The sequence below is a fragment of the Protopterus annectens genome, chromosome 4.part0 (assembly GCF_019279795.1).
Source record: "Protopterus annectens isolate FY-2018-M chromosome 4.part0, PAN1.0, whole genome shotgun sequence".
Taxonomy (NCBI): Eukaryota; Metazoa; Chordata; order Ceratodontiformes; family Protopteridae; genus Protopterus; species Protopterus annectens.
Genome location: NC_056733.1, coordinates 698,254,972 through 698,280,218, shown reverse-complemented (window position 1 = coordinate 698,280,218; position 25,247 = coordinate 698,254,972). Strand labels below are relative to the sequence as shown.

At 41.5% G+C, this 25,247-nt stretch overlaps 1 protein-coding gene across 1 annotated transcript in view; it reads left to right on the top strand.

Moving 5' to 3' along the window:
• POLE (DNA polymerase epsilon, catalytic subunit) overlaps nt 1-25,247 on the top strand; it is a 1,031,469-nt gene that overhangs the window by 370,103 nt on the left and 636,119 nt on the right. Inside the window, exon 26 of the mRNA XM_044069769.1 lies at nt 15,073-15,175. Coding sequence (XP_043925704.1) covers nt 15,073-15,175 — 103 coding nt within the window. The remainder of the gene's footprint in view (nt 1-15,072; nt 15,176-25,247) is intronic.

The following is a 25,247-nucleotide window of genomic DNA, read 5'->3' as shown; positions in this document are numbered from 1 at the left end:
AAGTTGTAATTCAAAGTGGGATGGTATGATGATGATGAATCAGGGGCGGAATTAAAAAGAAATGAGAGAGTGGGATTTTGGATACAGATCTTTAAGGAGAATAACAGCCATACAGAGTATAATATAAAGCAGCACTAAGTATTCTGAGAACTAGACCAACTTGAAAATGGAGAAAGATTTTGCTAATAGGATGACTGCAATTAGGGATACAGAAAATAGGCAAGAGGGAGCTGGAATTTACTGGAAAAATGGTAAAGGAACCAAGGTATTGGGAGAAAATAACTAGAAGGAAAGGTAACAGACTGGGAAGAGGCCAAGAAGACTGGAAAGAGGCCAAGAAGATATTTAGACTGCAGGGTAGAGACTGCCTTCCTATCAGCGATTAATATCGGAGTATAGGGGAGTCCTAAGTGAAATACCTGCTCTGGTAGAGTTGACTCTAGAAGAGAAACTGCTGTTAAATAGATGATTACTACAGCATGTAAAATGTTGCACAGTAACTATAGGAATCAATTAGTGGTTAGAAAAGACTGGGAAATGGTATTGGCTAAACTTACTTTACAAGGAAACAATGGGAGGACATATGTATGGCTCCCAAATAAGCAATCTAGAATATTTAGGGTTTTTGTGTAGAAGTGTTTCCATAGGTGTTTTATACTCCCAAGCCAACACCAAAGAAACTTTCCTCAGGGAGATTGGCAAATGTTAAAAGTGTGATGGGGAAGAAAACCTAAATGGGAACATATGTTTTGGGGGTGTAATGAGTTGGCAGACTTTAAAAATTTCCTACAGAGTATTCTGTCAGAAATGGAGCAAATTTATGTAACTAAGGAAATGATCTTTTGATGTGGGATACAGGTCTTGAATTGCCTAGCTATAGTAAGGTCTTAAGTTTAATTCTGGTGGCTGCTGAAAAGCAATTACTAGAAGGTGGCTGCTGAAAAGCAATTACTAGAACATGGAAGGTGGAGTCTAAACCAACTGTATTTGAAGTACTGAATATTATAACAGAGATAAAAGAACTGGAAGTGGGATCTTTAAAGACAGATGGGAGCAAATTACATAGAAAAAAAATGGAAATTGTGGAACAATACATACAGAATGTCTGAGGATGGCTGAGGTTTAAGGGAATGCAGAAAAAGGGATTACTTTATGTAATTTTGTATTGATGATGTATCAAAGAATATGTGGTGTATAATGTTTGTAACTGTGAACACGTTAATGTTTTGTTTACTTTTATATAAATGTATGTTTGACTGTGTCTTAAGTGATAGTTCAGTACATGTGTTAAAATGTAATCTTAGCTGCACCCTTTTGGCCACTAAAACACTGGTTCCATTTCCTGAGCAGCATGGCAAGAGGAAAGTGCAAAGTATTGCTTCTGTGTCTGGACCTCTTGATGTGAAACACGTTTCCTACTATTCCCAAACCAGGGCACTCATAATCTCTTATTAATTCAAAGTAAGCACAAGTATGCGAAGGATGTGATAATATGAAGGAGGCTAGAAAGGCATATCTAGGCCAGATGGAAGACTTTTTTTTCCTTTTTGGTGCAGTCCAGGGGCTTTGACCCAAAGAGAAATAAAATACGTGTGATGCGACTATATTTATCAAACCTTTACAAATCAGTTTTAGCTTGCACATTTATAAAAGTACATGCCTCTGTTTTACCCTGTCTTCCTGTGTGACCCTCGTATACTCCAGACCCTCAGTCGAGCAGTTTGTTAGAGGGGTTGTCCACCTCAGGCCGCATAGAAAGAAAATTACTCCATCATGGGATCTTAACAGTAAACTAAAACTTTTCCTGACTCCTTTTAAACCAGATAGTTCATCCTCGTCAGTGTCTATCTTGGAAGACTCTCTTTTGGTGGCTATTACCTCTGCTAAAAGAATTTCCAAATTGCAAGACTTGATGTGCAAAGGCTCTTTCACCGGGACAGGGTATCCCAATGTACCAATCCTTATCTTTATATCTAAGGTGGTATCAGAAATTGCTTTAAATTTGTCTGTTCAGTTGCCAGTTTTTCCCAGATACTCAGAATTCAGAAGAAAGGACCCTGCATTCTTTTGATGTGTACAGAAAGCTGAGGTACTATACGCAGAGCAAAGGAATTCAGGAGGTATGATCCGCTTTTTTTCTGTTTTGCATAGGGGCAAGATAGCAGACCTGTCAGCAAGCCGACAAGTGGTTAACACTACTCACAAGTGATACATTGGCAAGCTGCAAATCCCCACTAAACCCAGTTAACTCCAATGAATACATGGAAACATACATCACCACTCTATACCAGCATGTAAACAGCTGCATGGATGCAGTTGTATCCCCACCAGTACAAGTGCAGAGAAACTCCAGAAACAAACCCACAAAGTGGAACTATGATATCAAAAAGCTTCACAATAAAAGCAGAAGAATTTTAACCAAAAGTAATGAGTATTTCCCAGAATGTTCAAGCCCTTGTCATTGGAATATACAACTCAGGAGCGTAATATAATCCACCAAACCCAAGTTTGAGGCTAAAATAGCTACCCAAAACAAGATATTCACAAGGCTTCTTTAGTTATGTTTGTAATCTCAAAAGCAAAATGCAGTAATGCGCTGAGCTTGATTGTGAACATAGTCGAGTATACTGAGGCTGATGATGTAGCAGACCGACTGGCTGATAAATTTAGCTCTAATTTTACCCCTCTCTCCCCTCAGTCTTTCCCTCAAGATATACCTGAAAGTGGCTCATTTCTATCTATTGCTCAAGAACAAGTTCTTAAAGTGCTATCAAAAGTTAAAAATACAGTATTGTTGGGTCCAGACAATATCACTAGATGCATCTTGAATGGTATGAAGCACAGTTTAGCACACCCCTAAGAATGTCCACTTCCAAACATTTTGTTTTACCAAGCAAAATGGTGGAAAGCTACAGTCCTTCTTCTACATAAGGGAGAACTTCCACAGACCAGGCAACTACAGACTCACAAGTCTGACCAGCCCCATATGGAAAGCCATTAGAAGAGTTATCATGGAACTAATCAAACTGGCTATAGGGAACCTCCAAACAATGACCCTGTCTCAATTTGGATTTGTTGAGGGCGGGTCATGCTTAACTCTGCCTGATGGACTTTTTGAAAAGGTCACCAAAGCAATGGATGAAGGCAAAAGGGTACGCGTTGCATACCTAGACCTGCCCAAAGCTTTTGACACAATTCCTCACTCTGGCATAGTAGAAAAGCTAAATAAACTGGGAATAAACACCAATGTTACCCACTGGATTGCCAGCTGGCTTATAGATAGGATGCAGGAAATCAAAATAGGGGAAGTTACCTCCATAAAGAGACCAGTCGCTAGTGGAGTCCCCCAGGGTTTTGTGCTGGAACCTCTCCTGTTTGGCATCTTACCTCTCTGAAGTAAAAGCCAATACCAAAGAGCTCTGGCTAAATTTGCAGATGACTGCAAGCTAAAAGCAGTCCTTGAATCCCCAAATGGCTTAGGCACTCTGCAGGAAGATTTGTCCCAAATGAGTAACTGGTGCCAACATCATGGGCTGAAAATAAATGACAAAGATGCATTATTGTATCCTTTGGAAAATCCTCTACCCTAGGGACTACCACATTGACAATATTCCCTAAGAGTTGCCCCAGTTTGGGATTTGGGAACTTGTGTGGACAGTGACCTAACTTTTGACCAACATGTGTCCATTGTAAGAAAGACCTTCTATATTGCGCAGTTTATAAATAAAGGGATTGTGTCTAAATCTAGGGATGTCAGTGTCCCATTTAACTCAACCCTCATTTAAGCAAATCATTGAGTATAATGTCCCATTTGGCATCTGTCTGTCCAGACACATGCAGCAACTAGAACTCCCACAGAGATACTTTACTAAAAGGATGCAAGCCCTAAATGACATGGTCTACATGGACTGACTCAAAGCCCCGTCACTATACTCTTTATCGTATAGACTACTAGAAGTGATCTGTGACTACATTCATGGCATTCTTTCATCCCTTACTGATGGATTTACCACACATCTAGTCAAATGGCATCAGAAATACTCTGTCTAGGGATCTAAACCTCTTCTGCAACATCAACAGAACAGTTTGAAGGGACAGGTATATCTTGCAGAAAATATAGTTGCCCTAGAATAGACTCCCCACCACATAAAGTTCATCCCTGTCCATATTCAAGCTTAACTTGGATCTATGGATGGGAAACAGAAAATTTACCCCTGGACTACTCCCTGTTCTAAATGCTTTATCTCATGGATGCATTCCCTTCAATTATCTGTGGTATGATCCCAGTTATTCTCATTAGAGGTGATGTATAAATATGGAATTTTTTGTTGCACTGAGGAAGGCTTAAACTTTCAGCCGAAACCAGTTTGCTATTTATTGGAGTTTACCACAATAAAGCCTATAACTTATTTACCTTTAAACCAAAAAAAAAAAGGTACCTTTCCTTGTGCTGGATTACTTTTTGGATATACATTGGTCTAGTTGGTATAATCCGTGCACTTGGTCTACCCTGCATGTTTTTGGTTGACTCTATGTATAAATATAGACCACAAGATGGATAAGGCCAATCTCTAACCAAGTGGCATAGGTTAACTTGAGCACAAAAAGGGAAATTGGCTAGGCTTGAAATGGCATACAGTGGCAGCTAGTGTGGTATTTGCCCATGGACCTGTAAGCATTGCACTGATTTCTATTGCTGTCAACATGAGAACTCTTCCCCAGCTCAGATTGGGGCCCCACTCAGACCTACTGCTGTTACCACAGCCTTCCTAGGTAGAGTTATTACCCAGGCTATGTTAAAAATGATTACTTAGTCTTCTGTCCACTCTAATCTAGTATCAGCCTGTAGGACCAGTGCCGGGCTTTGTTGTACCATCCTACTAGGCAGTAAATCCAAGTGATTGGTTTCCTCCTGTCTGCAATTTTGTACTTTGGGAATCCTCCCTAATGTGAAGACTGTAGTAATGAATATTACAATGAACATAATAGGAATGTGTTGGGGGCATAGCATGAATGTAGGGGTAGGTTGACTGTTTTAGTCCAGGTACCCTCCTTCCGGTGTTCTTGTTCTAATACATTACATTCAACAGGTCAGTTATTTAAAGGCAGTTACAGACAATGGGGATGAAGGTCCAGGGGAGCTCATTGGAGGAAAATGTGGGAGATGGAAAAAAAAGGAAACAATCCCAAAGCTTAAAGGCTAGTCCCTTATTTGAATATTCCTGAAAGACCTGTGAGTGCTTACTAGCTCAGCAGCCTATGAAACCTCATTCGTAGTTAAAAGTTTTTTATTCTTAACAGACAAAACATGACAACACGTGTCATTATCAATGCATGTATCACATGTAGCATGAGAGGCTGTGCCCACTTTTACGGGGCTGGTATCTTCTGAAGTACATTATAAAAGGATAATCTTGTTGTCTGGCAAAAAAGGTTTACAATGCCTATTTATAAGAGCCTCATAGTCATGATTATTGTGACCAGTCCCCATTGTTCTTCTGATAAAGACAGACCTTTTTATATGTAGTTGAGGTAGTCACTTAGAACCCCGTTAGGTGACTCCCATTTTTTTGAACAATATATGCATCCTGAGAAGTAGCTTACAGTGGAAATAAGTAACCATGCTCATTTTTACAGAGATTATGGGAGTGCACAAGTAGGAGGAAAAAGTAAGTGAAGTTTGAGACCTCACAACCTTTAATTTAGGCCTTCTGTGTCCATGGAATAAACGCCCAAGTGGTGAACTGCAGAGTATTAAAAAACTTAATAAAAATAAGAATCTCGTATCTTATTCAAGCATAGGTGAACTGTGCCTGTGGTGTAAAGAAAACAGCAGTGTGGACTGGTGTCCTGGAATAATAATTTTCATTTTACTTCAGATTACAGAAATTTTGTTAAACGCAGACCAAGTGGCTATAGTATCTACACCTGGTTGCTGCAGTGAGCACGAGAATGCCCCTGGTCTCAGAATGTGGTTCGATGGTGTTCCAGTCTGGGGTCTTCACTGTCAAGGCTGCTCTGGGTCTAGCAGTTAGTGAGGCTATTCTGTTCAGATTCTTCCTCTCTTTGGTTTCCAGGTGGTGAAAACGGTGCAAAAGAGGGCTAGATTGCTCTGTGTCTGGAAATTGGGAGGGATCAGGTGGAAGAGCATTTAACCAATCTTTTGAGAGAGGGTGTGGTGCCATGGGGCTGAGGGTGGGATTAGATGATACAAGAGGCTGATGTAATCACTGTGGATATAGGCTGTCAATCATTCTAGGAGGCTAGTGTTTGTCCCTACTCTCATTTTTAATAACAAAAAGAAAGCCCAAGTCCCAAATGAGTACTAGAAATCATTTTCAAGTAATTGAAAGTTGCTGTTTAAGTTTGTGCACATCATGAGGCAAAAAATAAACTCCTGACAGTTACTGTTTAGATTTTTGCATATCTCGAGATCACAAAAAAAAAAAAAAAAAGAGAGTGGCTTGTTTCCCATGTTACTAGTTCAGCAGATAAACAATACCAAGATATCTGTAGTGATCTACAGATCTATTTTTTTTATTTGGCTTTTTCATGTTAACAGCAATGATTAGAGTTAACAGTTTGTCCAAATCCTGGGTCAAACGGTGCAGGTATTTTAGCTGTATGATTTATGGTATAGTTTCCGCAGTGCAAGTACATTTTTTTAATAGAAGTGCTTCAGTTTAGACAAGGGTGGTGGTGGATGCCCAGCCTGATTTGCGAGTTTAAATCCATTTTTTTGAGGATGGCATTTTTGTTTCCTTCAAGTGGACCCATACTGAGCTTGGCCAGAATGTGGAATAAAAATAAAAACCTTTCAACTAAAAATGAGGTTCTATAGGCTGCTGAGCTGGTAAACCCTCAAACTGTAAAATCCACAAAATGACCAAACTAACCAAGAAAATTCAAAAGAGTTCCAGGCAAACAAAACTCGGTACTTGACTTTAAAAACACGAAATGGATTTATTACATTACAGGTCTTTCAGGAATATCCTTATAAGGGGAGGTCTAAGCTTTGGGATTGATTGGCCCCTTGTTTTTCCATCTCGTAGATTTTTCTCCAGTCACTGCCCCTGTACCCTGCCACCATTGTCTGTAACTGCCTTTAAATAACTGACCTGCTGAATGTAATTTATTAGATCAAGAACACATGTCCATCTACCTGCTTAACTGAATAAACTACTTGAAACTTCAACAAGGCGTCTTTATTTCTCCCACAGGGAGGATATGAGAGAGAGTCTCCTAGATCTGCTAAGTACAGCAATTTTTATCTGGACTAATCATACTCTGTAGTTAGTCTTGTCACCCTCTGGGTCACAGGTAGGATACCAGACCCGACTCGAGCTTTCTGGATTACTTCTGATGTGAGAGTGTTCGATCTCGCCATTTGTTCTTACACCTGGGTACCTTTTTCAAAAATCACTCCAATAAATTGGAGTATATGTTACACAAGTTGGATGTCCATAGACAACTTAGATTTTACTTGGATAGAACAAAGGATCACAGGAAATCTGATCAACTTTTTGTAGCTTTTGCTGATAACAGGAAAGGTGTAGCGGTTACTAAACTAACTCTTTCCAAATGGCTAACTGATTGTATTATATTCGTTTATGATTCTTCAAATCAAACTTTATCTGTCAAACCTAAGGGACACACTACAAGATCAGTGTCTACATCCCTGGCTCATGCAGCTCGCCTACCATTAGACACTGTTTGTGCAGCTGCTACTTGATCTAAACCACATACTTTCATCTCTCATTACAAAGTAGACAGGGTTTCTAGGGACAGGGCAACCTTTGGTTCCACTGTGCTCAAGAACGTTCTCCCGTGAGTTCCTCAGGAACATGGAGCTAGGGACGCTACCCAGGTGTAAGAACAAACGGCGAGATCGAACACTCTCACATTTAGAAGTTATGTCCTTACCATAACGTTCCATGTGGAGTGTTCATCTCGCCTTTGTTCTTACACCTGGGTAGCGTCCCCTGCTCCATGTTCCTGAGGAACTCACGGGAGAACGTTCTTGAGCACAGTGGAACCAAAGGTTGCCCTGTCCCTAGAAACCCTGTCTACTTTGTAATGAGAGATGAAAGTATGTGGTTTAGACCAAGTAGCAGCTGCACAAATAGTGTCTAATGGTAGGCGAGCTGCATGAGCCAGGGATGTAGACACTGATCTTGTAGAGTGTCCCTTAGGTTTGACAGATAAAGTTTGATTTGAAGAATCATAAACGAATATAATACAATCAGTTAGCCATTTGGAAAGAGTTCGTTTAGAAACCGCTACACCTTTCCTGTTATCAGCAAAAGCTACAAAAAGTTGATCAGATTTCCTGTGATCCTTTGTTCTATCCAAGTAAAATCTAAGTTGTCTATGGACATCCAACTTGTGTAACATATACTCCAATTTATTGGAGTGATTTTTGAAAAAGGTACCCAGGTGTAAGAACAAAGGCGAGATGAACACTCCACATGGAACGTTATGGTAAGGACATAACTTCTAATTAACTGTAGTTAGGAAAGTATAATTGTACAAGTGGAACTTAATATAACAGTAGATGTTCAGATGATCACTGCTGGAGTAGCCTTAGCTATAGGAGTTATATCCTGCCAAGGATATAACCACTGGCCAGCTTCCAAAACTTTAGGGCACCTTTCACATGCCTCACTATCAGTCAGCTTGAGCTGACTTGACTGAAAGACAAGTTTGGGTGCAAAACCCTTCAGAGCTTTTCTTCCAGCAGAGAGAGAGAGGCTGAGCCCTGAAAGGACAGTGCTAGGAACAACAAAATGAATGCCCACACCCAGGCATAAAAAACACAGCAAAATACTTGGGAAGGGAGGGAGGGAACGGCTACTGCAGCACTGATCATTCGAACATCTATTGTTCTGGTAATTTCAACTTGCACAACTATACTATGATCATTAGATTGATCACTGGTGCAGCCTTAGCTATATGGGTAGCTTACCTTAGCTATCCACACTTGGGAGGTAGAAGGAGAAGAGCCCAGGAACCCATGGAGAATGGTCCTAATAAAGAAGTAATCAAGCTTATAGTGCTTTGTAAAAGTGTGCACCAAGTTTTAAGTAGCTGCTGCTTGAATCTAACCTTTTCCAAAAAGCTGTAGATGAAGGCAAAGCCCTGGTAGTGGGCCTTGACCTTGCCTGGAATTTTTATTGCGAGTATAACAAAAGGTATAAACTTTCGATAACCATTTGGAAATGGTCTGTTTTGGGCATAGGTTGCCCCTTCTTACCTTCACAAGAAATGACAATTGATCTGAAAGGTTTAGTTTTTGTGAAGACCGTACTAGAATTATCTATGGACATCCAAGGTACGTAGCATCCTTTCTCCTTCATTTTTAGGTTCAGGAAAGAAAATGTGGAGATAGTTTGGCTTAAGATAAACTCCAATATCATTTTAGGCATAAAGGAAGGATTAGTTCTCAAAGAAACCCTGTCAGTGTGGAAAATGAGATAGGGTTGACTCACCATAAGAGCTTGGACGTCAGAAACCCTTCTTGCAGAGGTCAGAGCAATCAGTAAAACTGTTTTTCATGTTAACCTCACATCAGCCATATTAGCTGGTTCAAATGGAGCAAGTGTTAGCTTCTCTAACACAAAATTAATATCCCAAGGAGGGGCCACAGGTTTACTTGGAGGCCTCTTGTGCAAAATCCTTTTCAAAAACATTTTGACTTGAGACTATTAAAATAGGAGGACCCATAGACAAACATGTTTAAATGACCAGTAAATTAAACCTTGATAGAGTAGTAGGAAAAGGCCATAGGATAGTAACTCACAAGTATTGTAAAACGAGAGAACAACTAGCCCTGAATGGGTGCTGGTAATGTTGTTTGCACCAACTAGAAAACAGTTTCCATTTATTAATTTATGATTTTCTGATAGCAGGCTTTCTTACCTCCATTGTACCTGCTGCAGATCCTCAATAAACAGGTCCTTAAAGGGAAGTAAGACCTTATCATTCAGGTATGCGACTGAAGGTAATTGATGTCGAAGTGCATCAAACACCCTGTTTTTGTGCGAGTAGATCCAGTCTGTGAAGAAGCTTGTGGCAATTTTTCCTGGACATTCATAAAAGAAGGGAGAATCACAGTTGCCTGGTCCAGAAGGGGATCACCACAGTCTTGGAGGATTCCTTCTGAATATTCAGAAGTACTCTGAATGTTAGTGGAAAAGAATAGAGGAACATTCCTGACCAAGGAAAATAAAATAAAAGGCCCATGTCTTCTAGGCCTTTTTGTATGGAGTCCTGGAAACAGAATCTTCTGAGCAGAGGCAAAGAGGTCTACCTGAGGAACTCGCCCACAGATGGATCATGTCTTGGAAGATCCACTGATATAGTTTCAATTTTTGAAGCTCTGCCCTAGTCCTTCTCCACATAATTATGCTCTGACAGAATGTGGGATACCTGTAGAGTTAGATTGTACTGTGAAGCTATATCCCAAGCCAACATAACTAGTCCAAAAAGAAGGTACAACCTGGCTCCCCCTTGCTTTATTGATGTACCACATGACTGTGGTATTGTCTATAACTACTTCAAGAGGTCCCGGGAACCACAGATGGTTCAGAGTGTTGAGATGATTGATCAGTGCAAGCATCTCCCTGATATTTATGTGCTTGCTTCTGTCCTTTGGTGTCTTACCTCCTGAAACTGCTCCCCAAGCAAAGTCCGAAGCACCTGTGTTGACTGAATGCTTTGAAGCAGGGAGAGAGAGGGGGGGACCTGGATTTAGGGATAGCATTTGATTTCTCTTCTGAAAACCTTAGCACTAGATTTGAAAAGATAAAGGGTGTTGATGCTCTGACCAAAGGGATTTCAGTTAACACTTTATCATTCTTATGTGGAGTCTTGCCAGGTGTATCATGAGAATCGTAGATGCTAGGAGACCCAAAATCCTGAGGTATTCCTTCACAGAGACCGAAGTCTGTGTGAAAAACCTTAGAAAGAGATCAAAATAAAGAACTATTCTTTCTTTTGGAAGAGGGTGTGAGGGGTTGAGACTTGAATGTTCTTTTGAAATACCAGCTTGCGTAGGAGATCTCTCACCCAAGAGAGAGAGGTTTCTGACACTTTGAAAATGACTCTGCAAAGATGAGCAAGCCATCTAAATATGGAATGTTAGAGTGTGAATATTCTTAGTGAATTCACTGTAGTACATTAAGGTAAAATAAGGCCTGAAAATATAGTCAGACATGCGTGCATTCAGTTACAGAGAAAGGCAGTTTGTTAGAAAGGAAAGATAAGCATGAGAGGTTCAGAAAATACAGAAATGCAGAATGTTCTTTTCTCAAGGCAAAGATACAAGCTTGCCGGCTACAGAATGTTTTTCTCAAGTGAAAGATGTACATAGCAACGGAATGCTAGATAGAGGCACATGTAAGATCAGGTGTGGAAACCAAGGCTAAAGAGGAGTGTAAAGCATTACAGGGTTTTGGTATTATTAAAATATACTCTGATGCAGTTAGGGAGTTCTGTTAGTTTGGACTGACATACAGAAAAGTTTACATATCCAGCATTCCAGAAAGGAAGTTAGATTTTGGACTGCAGTATGGGCACTCAAGCCTGAGTACAGAAATCAGATCAAATAACCATACTGTTCAGGAGGAAAAGACCGTTTCAGTTGATATAGTTCAGGAGAACCAGAATATACCTGCAGAAACTTTGGATATATTTATCAGCATTGTTGTTGCTATTCAGCCTTCCAGAATTTCTACAGACTGCTATTGTTTATCAGCATTGTTATTGGAGACAGTATTTGGATATTGTTAACATCTCATAAAGCATCATTAACCGAACTAAAGTGTGTGCCAACTTTATTGTGAAAGTACAGAAAGACTTGGCCCATAAAGGAGAGACTGCCACCAGTTAAGCACAACTTTGGGTAATCAACAAGTAAAGACTCCTTTCAGTCTTATTTCAGTTGTTTACAGTTAGTTCCAGTATACTATAGTCTTATCAAATCTTTATGGACAAATGTGGATACCATGTAACTTGCAATGAGTTATAACCGGAACTAGATACTTTGTGAACACTCATGGTGCAGTGGATAGTCCAAAGGGTAAGGCAGAGAACGGATGATGACATCCAGACACACACAACCTTAAAAAAACATCTGAAGTCTAGATGACTAGGCATCTGATAAGTGTCTTTTAAGTCTAGTGTTACCAGAAAACTTGAGAGAGTAAAAAGAGGTAACCGGTTGTGAAGTGACAGAATTTTGAATTTGGACACTATCACAAGTAGGTTTAGGAAAGAAAGCTCCAGAACTGGTCTCCAATCATTTTTTTTCTTTGGCACTAGGCACATCCTTAATTAAAAGCCCTTTCCCACCTGGGAAGGAGGAACTGGCTGTCACCTCATGGGACAGCATGAGAAAAAGATGGAGTGACTCCCTGGAAAGGAGAAATTGCCTCTCACTGCTATCTATAACCTTGATGAATTAATGATTTTCAGAAACCATTTGTCTGAAACAATCTGTTGCCAAAGAGAAAAATGGAGATTTAGACTTTCTGGAGGAAAAAAAGGACCATGGTGGGAGGAGGTCACAAAGTATCTTGAATAGTCATTCAGACTTGTTGCACTGTCTTTTGGCTTTGAGAGGTTTGAGACTTGTTCTTGGAACCTCCATGTCATTTCTTCTTAAATGTATGTTTACCTGAGTTTTGTTGAGACTGCTTATTCTGTGTTTTTTGCCATAACTGGGTGACAGGATAGAAAATCCCTTGGACAATTTGAAAAAGGAGGGCTAAAAAAAATCTAAATAAACTTGTCCCATTTATCATGCTTTTTGATCACCTGTGCAGCTGAGGGGCCAAACACTATATCTGTCAAAAGGAAAACGTAAATTCTTTAACACCATCTGGGAGGTTGTGAGAATGCAGCCATGCAAACCTCCTTAAAACAGTACCAGTAGCCATAGCCCTGGAAGAAGTATCAACAGAGTCATACACCCACTGCAGACAAACTAGTGACCTGGGCAATAGAAGAAACCAAGTTATTTAAAACAATTTTCCTCACAAGTAGAAACTGCAGATAAAAAGCATTCTTCATAATTTCACAATTTGTCAGAACAAACTTTAACATGGGAGTCTGACAGTTCAAAATTCTGAAAATCAAAGTTGCAGAAGTGTGCACTTTGTTGCCATACCTATGAGTAATGTTCCCATTCTTATCAGAAAGATTAGGATTGGAATTAACAAAGTGCTTATATGCAGTGGCATCAACTAAGGCTACAGCTGCTGGGTCAGGTTTGGGAATAGTGTATAGAAATTTAAAATACTAAAGAACTTTAGGGGCAGCTGGCTGGGTATCAGAAAAACTGCAGGCAGTAACGCATGCATCCTCTAAAGCAGATAGAACAAGAAAAATGGGTGTAGGTTCTGGAAATCATTCTGTAACAACTCATACTGTTTTCTGAGGAAATGAGAATTCTCTGTTTTCTCCCACTGAAAATAATGGGACATTCCAGCAATAGTATCAAAGAAAGAGAAACCCTCACATGGATCCATCAGTAACTGAGCCGCCTTCCAAGTCTGAATCAGGGGAAAAACCCTGCGTCTGTCCCTGCATCTTCTGTTCAAATTCAAAATCTTGAATCTGTTAAGGAAAAGAGGAATCTCTCTTTTGCCAGCAACTAGTTTACAAGAAGGATCAGTAGCCTGAATTAAACTCTGAGCCATACCTAGTAAGCCAGTCATATCCAAAGAAATTTGAGAAGTAGATAACTTGCTTGGATTTCTATTTCTTTTTGGAAAGAAAAACGGGTCCAGCCCTGTTAATGGCAGCAGCTGCTTCCCCAGGAATGGGCAAAGCATTTTGACACAACAGGGAAACCTCTGTTCCCTCTTCCAAGACCAAGAGCAGTGGCTCTCCCTTCCCCAATGAAGGGATCTTAACAGCTGCAGAAGATGTAGCTAACCCATGGTCCGTAGTGAGTGTATGGTGTTACACCAGAGGGATATGGGGTAAAAGATGAGTGATTTGAGGTGGAACAAATGGCCATAGCAGAATCATCCACCTTCACCTGGGAGAAATTGCTAGCCTGTTGTGGTGGCAAAGGCTGTTTGCTTAACTTTCTTTTTGTGACTAAAAGAAGGACCAACCATGGGACCAGTGATTGTTCTATGGTCAAGCTGAAAATGGTGCCCTTTTCCCAGGGAAGGCAAGTAACAAATGCTGGTAAACACTATCAGTCCACAAAGGTTACTTTTGTTAATGAAAAAAAAAGTATAACACAATGCCAGCCCCACAAAAGAAAAATAAATGCTATTTCTCTACAGAATAAAAATGTTTTTAGTTACTTTATACTAATTTTAAACTGACTCAAAAATGAGTGGTCCGTTTGTGTGTTGTAGTCTCAGGACTGTCTGTTAAAACACAACAGTCCTAGCTTTAAAATAACTTTCCAGAAAAGAAAAATAAAACTTCATAAAAAATGAAGAAAATGGAATCCCAAAGGGAGCTTAATCTGCTCTGCAAAGAAAAGCACAAGACAATCTTCAAAAACCTCAGAGGAGCATACTGTTCAGTGCCAGTAAAGTTCTGTAGGGTTTTGTGCCCAAACCTGTCTTTTAGTCAGCTCAGCTTGAGCTGCCTGACAGTTTGGATGCATGAAAGGTGCCCTGAAGCTTTGGAAGATGGCCAGCCATTATATCATTGGAAGGATGTAACCCATGAAGCTAAGGCTACTTCAGCAGTGATCAGTGATGGGCATCAGATAGACTCCACTTGTGTAGTGCATATTAATTGCTTTATAAGGTGGTAAGCCTTGTATGGTTTGATTTACTTTTATTTGCTTAATTGTGGTTTCATATCATTATTTGGGATCATGTGGTGCACTCCCACATGTTTTTTTGTTGCTGTGGTTTGATGGTAGTGATCCAGGTCAGCCACCTCATGAAAAGTCCTAGCCTGGGTAGAATGAATAAAGTTGGAAATCCAAATATATGGTGTCATTGTTGATATTCTAACCATTTTTCTGTTCAGATGGAGACTGAAAAAATCCTAAATCTAACTGTAGTTTCCTTGTATCTTTTTTGAATGTTGTAACAGTGCCATTCCATTGGCCATCTTCCAAGCTGAGCCTGGTGTGAGGAAGCATTATCTTCGGAAATGGCTGAAGAGCCCATCCCTGCAAGAGTTTGATATTCGAATGGTAAGAAATCTGTGATCCATAATACAGTTGTGTAGTTAGTAGTACATTTGTTAATTTTGTGTTTCAAATGTTGTTCACTCCAGTTTCTTATTAATAAGCTACTTAGCCTGGTATATACCCTTCATTTTTCTGTAGATGCTACCCTTTAGTGTTCATTTTCTCCAGGATATCCCCTGCCACTTACTGGTTGTCTTACTGATTTTGCTGTATTTTCTTATTTATGCATTTGCTTACTTTTCTTGCAGTTTGAATTAATTCCAGTCTTTTCTGCTGCTGCTGTTCTTTCTTTTGTTCCCACCAGACTTTCCCAGTGGCTGCACTACCTTCATCAACTTGTTCCATTCATTTCAGTTGGGGATGGGCAAGAGCCATGCATCTCAAGGCTAAGTGAGAGTCCTATGACCTATTTGCTCTAGCCAGCATGCGTTGTTATCCCACTGGTTCCTCCCCAGAAGAGTCTAGTTTTAGAATGTGGGCCAGATTACCTGTCTGGTGAGGTGGTCTGTCCTTCCCCTGTTGGAGCATCTCCCACGTGATGCCTTTCTGAGTTCCACTTCTGTGCTGCTGGCCACTTGGAGCCTGTACATGCCATCAGGACTTGCGTGTATACATTCTTGGAGCATGATGTCACAGGACCGTGTTGTACAGGTCCAACACTTAGTGCCAGAGTGCCGCCTGATCCCAGGATGGGGAAACTGACAGTGCTGTTAAATCCCATGCCAGCATTGCCTGTATTTTAGTCAGGGATTTATCCCTCTGTGCCATGGAGCTGGCTTGTATTCAGTTTATCTTTTGTATCACACAGGCACCCATTTCTTGCTGTATTTTTCTCAGGACTTTACTTATTTATTTAGTATACTACTGTTTTCATGTAGGAGATGACTGTTCTTTCTTTTCTTTGACTTGCTTAATGTGTGTGCACATGCATGCACACATGTCTGTCTATGTATGTATGTGTGTGTGTGTGTATATATATATATATATATATATATATATATATATATATATATATATATATATATATATATATATATATATATATATATATATAATACACACACACACATGCACATATTGGAGTGTGTTATCAAATAGTGAATGCTGCAAAGAGAAAATAAAAAAGCAAGTATTTTATGCAGTGGGGCAAGCCCCCTGCACCCCCACACCCCCATGCCAACTCAGCTCATACAACAAGGGGTGAGGGGCAAATTCCCAGAACCACTGTACCAGAATCTCGCACACACAGCGGGCTGCAGCCAACAAAACAAAGAAAAAAGGACACCATTCTTTTGAGCATTCACTCTCATATGTGTGTGTGTGTGTGTGTGTGTGTGTGTGTGTGTGTGTGTGTGTATATATATATATATATATATATATATATATATATATATATATGTATATCCTTATCACTGTTGTAGTATTCCTTACAAAGGGAATATTCTGCTGAGGACAGCTTTATGTCTGTCTGTCCAGCATACCAAAGCCTTGTGCCCTTCCAAGCGCCATACATCAGACACATGTCTTATGTTCAAGGCATAAGGTATGTAAGTAGCATATGAGCGCTGAATCCTCAGAACTTTTTTGCTGCCAGTCTGAATGCTGCTTTTGAATTCAGTCAGAGATTTTAATCACATTGACTCAGCTACTGAGCCTAGGGCAGATAAGTACTCCATTGAAAGCTCTTCCTTGTTTTCTTATTGTTTTATTTGTTTTACATGTCATCCAGAATGGAGAAATGTGTGTGGAGGCAGATTCTCCATAAGAACAGACACAATAAGTGCCCTTTCTGCTTGGGTGCAGACCACAGTCACACACAGTGCAATATTTGCCACACCTTTGTACCCAAGACCCTCTGCAGCTGTCTCTTTTCTCTGTATGTGTATTTGGAAAACCAGCATCTGAAATTGTTTGGTCAGGAAACCATGGCTTCTGAATCCTCCTTCCTGGGTGTTCTACCCACTTTTGAAAAAGGCCAAACAAAAACTCTGTTAACACTGCTGAAGGTGCCGATGGCAAAAATGAAAACTGCAAATAAATCCTTCGGTAAACCACCACGGCTCAAATATTAAAAGCAAAAACTTTAATCAATATGTAAAAACCTTAAAAAGGTAAAAACCAGCAGGAACAACAATATTTGGGTCTGATGAGTGCTTTCGGATGTATTAGCCTTCATCAGATAATGTTACATTTCTTGCTTCTAATCTTACTTAAAACTCAGAGTAGCCAATCATAGTCTCATAAGAAGCCCACATCCCTTGTTTTAACCAATGAGATTATGTCGAATCACAGTCATTCTAAGTGTCAAGCCTCTTTGCTAGAGCAAATCCTCAGCCTTCTGGCTTTAAGTATAGGTTTCAATGGAACCACATTATTCATTCCTGGAGAGCAGTGTGCTCTCATGTTAACTATCCAGTTAATCTCTCAGATCTCCATTCTATTCTTCACATCCCCTTCTCTAAGACGTTGTTGAATGCATTCAATAGCTTTAAACTTAAAACTGAGTGTAGGGTTACAATTAATATGCATAGCAAGAGCACTATTCATATCAGCGTTTCTAATATCTCTTAGATGGCGCAGAATCCAGTCTTTGAACTGTTGATCGGTTTTACCTATGTAAAAAGCTTGGCATAGGCAGCAAAATGCTAGACAGACCAGATGTTTGCTATAACAGTTGGCAAACGCATTGAAAATCTATTTCTTGTTGGTAATGAGGTGGATGAACATATTGCTACTGTCAATGGAGGCACAGGCTTGGCACCTATTACACTTGAAGGTACCTTTCCTATCTGAGACTAACTGGAGATCAAAACCATCTTTATTACATAATCTTTTGATGTTCTTTTTATTTTTGAAAGACAATCTAGGGATTGCTCCTACAATGCTCTTGATTTTCACATCTGCTGCTAGAATGGGCCAGAATTTTTTAATAGTGTTAAGGACATGTTTGCTGTCTGTACTATACGTGGCCCAAAGAAGTATTATTAACTAATGGGTGACATAGAACTGTGACTAGAAGGAAACCAAGCTCAAGAAAGGATAGCGCTGATGAGAATATGGATCCTACTACAAATGGTCTGAATGGCAAAGTTGAACTAGGAAAACAAAATACAAGGAAAGATTGACCTACTATGGAAATAACTGATACGAACTTGAGAAGTTAGTTCTAGTTGTACCTCGCAGACTTTATTAAATCAGGAGCCTGCCATGACCACCCATTCGTTATCGGGAACCAGGCACAGAGAAGGAGCTGCTCATGCATCTTTTAATTGGCTACCATTTTTTGTCAAGCAACAATTTCACAGGAATCCAAGAACGCAAAGTCAGGAGAGGAAACGGAAGAAATCTATGCTATGAAAACGGATGACCTAAACATGGTTGTGAATTTGTCCCATGTAACCTTAACACCTGAACAGGTTTCTTTGCTTGGTAAATGGCTGAGTTTTATACCCACCCTACCTTCCAACCTAAATGAATTTGCAACAGATATAAAGCTGTTTGGGAGAAATGTGACACTTAAATCTATCTTTGGAACAAAGAATGATCAACCATCAGCATGTTAAAAGAAACCAAGTAGTTTTATACCTGTCAATCATCCCACAATAGAACTACTCTTATGTCTATGTGAAGCCGAGATGTAAAGTTTAAGGGAACCTAGAAATGGGAAAGGAAGCTTCTACAATAAGACATGGAGGGAGCGAGAAGCCCTTAGTCAGCTTAAAGTCAGTAAAGATCTGGTTATTAAACCAGCTGACAAAGCAGGGGGCATTTTAGTAATGGACTTGGAATGGTATAGGAACAAGATGCACTCCATGTTGGAAGATGAGCACACCTATAAGAAAGTGGGTAGATGTGACATAGAAAGAATGATTAATAACTTTAAAAGCAGTCTATATGAGATGCTAATGGAAAAGCGTTTAAAGATCCTGTTGCTTTCTCTTTCACTCCCTGTAAGAGACTTAGGGTTTCTGTTTCTCTGAGGAAGAAGATCTGGATTCTGGGGAAGTCCCTTGGTTCTTCACAGATCCATTCCCATCTTGCTTTGGAATACGGAGAACATTATATTCTCTCCTCTCATCACTTATTGTGGAGCTTTCTTTTGGGTACACCATTATTAAAATAATGGAGCATTTTCAGTGGGAAAGTTTCCAAATGTCTGAGGTCCATTAGAGGCCTTTTGCGGTGCCACTGTTTTGGAAGCCCTTCTTAATGCTTTTACTTCCACTTCACAAGCTGCAGAGTCTCAAGCCTCCTGCTCTAAAAAAAAAAATTTATTTTTTTTACAAGGTGCATGAGACTCAGAAGTCTTTACACGAGAATCCTTCCTGTGACCATGCAGTGATTTTTCTGACAAACCTAAGTTGATTCCTTCCTCTAAGCTTTCTACTTCTGATGAAGATAGTAGAGCTATGGACAGGTGTACAGTAAGAAGGTGTACACCTCTGCCACCATAGCCTTCAGGGCCCTAAATTACCAGACCCGTATGACCAGCTATGTCTTCTCTTTAAGCTTGGGGATGTCCTAGCTGGCATGCCTGACTGAAGCTAAGACTTCTGCCATGTCTTTAATGAGTTAGTGTGTCTGGTTGTTCACTGTTCCATGAAATGTAGCTGTGATGCTACTGATGCCTCTTCTAGGGCAGCTGTGTCAGTCAGTTAGCAGGTATTCCTCGCTTCGGTTGCAGTTTTTTCCCTGAGGATATTAAAGCCAAACTGTTGGATGCTCCATTGGACACCTGTAATCTATTTGGCTCTGCTGCTGCAGGGCTTTAAAACTTTACAAGGGGAATGTTATGCAGGGCCTTAAACAAATTTTCCTCTCAGTTATTCCCAAGTTTAAAGGGACTACCATTCTAAGTCTCCCTTTGTGTATAGGCATCATAAGCAACCTGCAAAGTGCAAAAGACCTTCTAAGAGAATGTTTTTCCTGAGAAGCCAGTTGAGCATTCTAGAGGGCAGAATGTCTTCTTTCCCAGACAAGTCTTCCTCTGTTTGACAGTAATCCTCTGCTCCTTGGCCAGATCCTGCTTTCCCTCAAGTTAAGGCTTTTCTTTCCAGTTTGGCAACAAATCATCACAGACTCCTGGATTCTTTCAGTCAGCAAGAACTTTTATTTCATAGTTTTGAAATTCCTTCCTCCTTTTCCAGGGATCCCTCAGCCTCCTTGCCAACTGTCTCTTTTTCTAAATCTTATTCAGGACTGTTGGCTCAAAGGACTATTCAGCCAGTCCCCTCTGTCTTAGAGGGGCAAGGGATTATACTCGAGAATGTTTTTGGTCCCAAGGAATAAAGGTTCTTGGAAACCAGTTTAGGTCTCTCTCCTTTCTTTCAAAATGATGTCCTTCAAGAATGCAACTGCAGTCCTGACATATGGGTTGTCCTGCCTCAGGCAGCCCTTCAGTCGGCCAGATTCCAAAGTCTGGGTCTGGCGTCGGCCGATGGCGCCTCCTCCCCGACGTCAGAGCGGCTGGAGTACAAAGGCATCAGCCGACGCCATCTTCTTCAGTCTTTCTTGCCGCGCGGTGCCCGAAGCAGAAGCAGTTCACAAGTGCCGGTCGGTCAGCTCCTGTGTTTTCAGTTACCGAAGTCATCAAAAAGCTAAGTACCCCGTTGGGGAACAGTTTTTCTTGCCTCAGCCGATGTCAGAACAAATTGAGAAAGTTAATAATTGTTTGTCTTGTGGTAAACAAATACCTCATAAGGACTTCCATTCTTACTGCCTCCCTTGCCTGGGCCCAGACCACGACGTCTCGGCCTGTGCTGCCTGCGCTTGCTTTAATAAGCGCACTCTCAGGCGCCGGGCAGAATTTGCCGAAGACTTCTTTGGCAAATCCTACGCTTACAACATGCCGTCGGAACAACCGACTGCACATACTACCAAAAAACGAAAGGACCGGGACCGACATCCTCGGCCCGCGTCTTCCACCGATATTACGCCTAAGCCCTCCGCGAGTGCTTCGGTCCCTTCGGAAGCGGTAATTCAACCGCTCCAGGCCGACGACACCGTGTTAACACATTCCTCGGTCCCGGAGACTACACCGGTGCCGGTTGTTGATTTTCCTCCAGAAACCGAAGTTCTGGATCTACCCGACACCATTCCCATGGACAAAGTTACCCCTGCACGTGGGGCAGCTAGGCCTCCTGTATCCATGTCCATCAAGGCCTTTGCACGTGCTATGGCCGCCAGCCAGGCCAAGGCCCACCCTAAACCTACTTCTCAGGCCCCTTCTTCTGATAGACAGATCATGTCTCTGGCTGCAGATCTAATTTCTCTTATTAGGGGGTCTCAGCCTCACCCAGACAGAGGTTCTCAGCCGCCTGCAGAAAAGGCCTAGAACTGAGCAGGCAGACAACCTCTCTTCCGATGAAGCCTCTGGGGATTCAGAGCATTCAGATACCCAAGAAGAATCCTTCCAGGCCTATGAGGACTCTGATGCTGAGGAATCAATTCCCTCTGCCTCTCCTCCAGAGGATTTTTCTTTTGGTGAAGTCCTCCACTCCATGAGGGAACATGTTAAGTGGCAGGGTCAGGAATTTTCTGATTCTAGGAAAAGGCTACGTACCTTCCTTAAGTTACCCCAGCACAGACCTTTAGCTATCCCTCCAGTTTTGGATGTCCTGGATGATGTATTCTCCGACTCCAGTGCTTCCCCTGATTCTCTCCCTCCTGCTCCTGTCAAGCCAGACAGATATTACAGGGTCCCTGACACTCACAAGCATCTCTTTAAGGCCCACTCTGTGGATCTAGAAACTATTTCACAGGACCCCAAAGGAGTGGCTACCTCCTCAGCCAAGAATCCACTGCCAGCTGACAGGGAAGCAAGGTCCTTGGAGAGATGGGGTAAAAAAGTTTATACCTCTTCCACCCTTGCCTTGAGGTCACTTAACTGCCTTTTTCATATGTTTCAGTACCAGGATTATTTACTGGATGATTTGCAGAAAAAGCTAGCCTCTCCTGAGCCTATAGATAGAAAGGCATTGCAGGATTTGGTTCATAATAATCAGCAGGTTAGTAATCATTTTCTTCAGTGTGGTTATGATGCATTGGAGGCTTCATGTAGGGCAGCTATGACAGGGGCTGTTATCCGTAGACATGCTTGGTTGAAAGAACAGCCACTGCCGGATCATGTTAAAGTAAAGCTCCTGGACGCACCTCTGGATAAACAGAAGCTTTTTGGTGCTAATGCTCAGGATGTGTTGAAATCTATTGAGGAGAAGGCAAAATCAGTACAGACAATAAAGGATTTCCTCCAGGTTCAGCCACCAAGGTTCAGCAGGAATTGGCCTTCAAAGAATTGGTCCTTTCCAGACTCGGACAAGTTTCAAAGGGGAAAGAACAGGCGTGCACGAGGTAGAGGGCAATACCGAGGCTCCTACAGGGGACGCCAACGGCAACCACAAAATCAGAGAAGTGGCACAGGCAGTTCACCTGCACCACGGGGACAATCACAATGACTTACCTTTCACTCCGCCTACCAAGGCTCAAAGAGAAGCACCTCTAGGCGGAAAATTATCTCTATTCTCAAAAAAATGGCACATTATAACAAAGGACAATTGGATTCTGGACATAATAGACAGAGGTTACAGGTTCCACTTCCATACCTTACCAATGGGACAAGGCATGCCAAACCTGCCACAAAATCAAAGGGCAGAGGCACTCATAGAAGTCTCAAAGCTGTTACAAATAAAAGCAATAGAGAAGGTTCCTCCTCAGGAACAAGGCCAGGGATTTTATTCAAGACTGTTCCTTGTTCCAAGAAAAGAAAAACCATGGAGGCCTATATTGGACTTGTCCATTCTAAGTACTTTTCTCATGGTGCCAAAATTCAAGATGCTGACGTTACAGCAACTTCTTCCCATGCTGGGCAAGGAGTTTTGGCTGGTTACTCTGGACCTCAAGGAGGCATACCTGCATGTCCCTATCAGACACAGTTGCAGAAGATACCTCAGATTTCTTGCAGGAACAGAGCACTATCAATTCTCAGCATTGCCGTTTGGCTTATCTACTGCACCCAGAGTATTCACGAAATGCCTGGCATCAGTAGTGGCACATTGCAGACTCCAGGAGATTCAAATATACCCTTACCTGGACGACTGCCTAATACAAGCAGACAGCAAACAGACTTTGATAAAACACTTGGACTATGTCATTCAATTGCTGCAGGCTTTGGGATACACAGTCAACATTCAAAAATCAAGATTACTGCCATCCCAAGAGATTATTTTTCTAGGAGCAAAGCTGGACACACAGCTACAAATGGCTTTCCTCACAGAGGAAAAACAAGAGCATTTAACAGCTTACTTCAAAGGCCTAGCAAAATTAACCCACCTGACCGCAAGGAAGACCCTGCAGGCCCTGGGGTTCATGGCATCTTGCATTCTTCTAATCCCTCTGGCAAGACTACACATGAGAAAGCTGCAATGGTACCTAAAAAGCTTGTGGTCGCAACACAGCCACAACCTAGAAGACATAATACCACTCATACCATGCCTGCAAAGGGAATTTTTGTGGTGGGCTCCACAAGTCACTTAAACGAAGGCATGCTTTTCAACAAAGCTCCAACAAATCAAACTATTACAACAGACGCCTCAGACCATGGATGGGGGGCGCACATGGATGGCAGATGCATTCAAGGGCAATGGACTCCCATGGAGATGCATCAGCACATAAATCAAAAGGAGATGTTGGCAGTGATACATGCAATAGAAGCCTTTGGAAAATTTCTTCAGCAAGGTCATCTGCTAATAAGGACAGACAACACCACTGTCATGTGGTACATAAACAAACAAGTGGGCACTCATTCCTACCCCCTCTGCAGACTAACAATGATTCTTTGGGAAAAGTCCCTGAAACTGAACATCTACTTGCAATCCCAGTTTGTTCCGGGCAAGGACAATGTTCTGGCAGACAGGTTGAGCAGAAATTTCTTGGATCCACACGAATGGATGCTACACCCACGCATTTTCTCAAATAACATCTGCATGGGGAAGACCAGACATAGACCTCTTTGCATCTCATCTCAATCATCACCTGGAAAGGTTCTGCACAAGGATACACCATCCTCTAGCTTGGAGAACGGATGCTCTTTCCTTCAGCTGGAATGCTCTAACAATTTATGCATTCCCTCCTCTACCTTTGCTCACCAAGGTGTTACTGAAGATCAAGGCAGAACAACTAAGATGAATCTTGATAGCTCCAGACTGGCCAAGGTAACACTGGTATCCACTGCTACTGAGCATAACTCACACCAAACCATGGCCCTTGCCTCAATGCCCTCTGCTCCTGACTCAACACAGTTACAAGACTGTTCATCAGAACCTGCAAACCTTAAAGCTGACAGCTTGGAGAGTTCCATGACTGAGACCCATGACTCCCTCTCTGAAAAAGTTCAGGAAATTTTGCTGGAGGCACGCAGACCTTCCACCAGAAAAACCTATTCGGCCAGATGGAAGAGATTCACAATCTGGAATGTCAACAAGGGCCAGGATGCATCACTGATGAAAATACCTCAGATATTAGAATACTTGGCAGAAATGTTTCACAGTGGCCTCTCATACTCTTCCATCAAAATCCACGCTTCAGCTAACTCAGCACATTACAACTGTGATCCACCTGTGTTTTCGCATCCCTTGCTAAGACAGTTTCTAAGAGGCATAAAGAATATCAAACCTCCAAGGAAACTACCAATTCCTGCATGGGACCTCAATTACGTCTAGGAAAAATTAACTCTTCCTCCTTTTGAACCAGCAGCATCTTCAGAAATGCAATTTCTCTCTTGGAAAACGGTTTTCCTGTTGGCAGTCACCTCAGCAAGAAGAGTCTCGGAGATACAGGCCCTCATGGCAGTACCTCCTTTTCTCATCTTTCATCAGGACAGAGTTTCCCTTAGGGCCAATCCTTCATTCATGCCCAAGGTGATATCCAGAGTGTCTCTAAACCAAGCAATTCACCTGCCTACTTTCTTTCCTAACCCTCAAAATAAAGGGGAAAAGCTACTGCATACTTTAGACATTCACAGACAACTACGCTACTACTTGGACAGAACAAAGTCCACCAGGAAGTCTGACCAACTGTT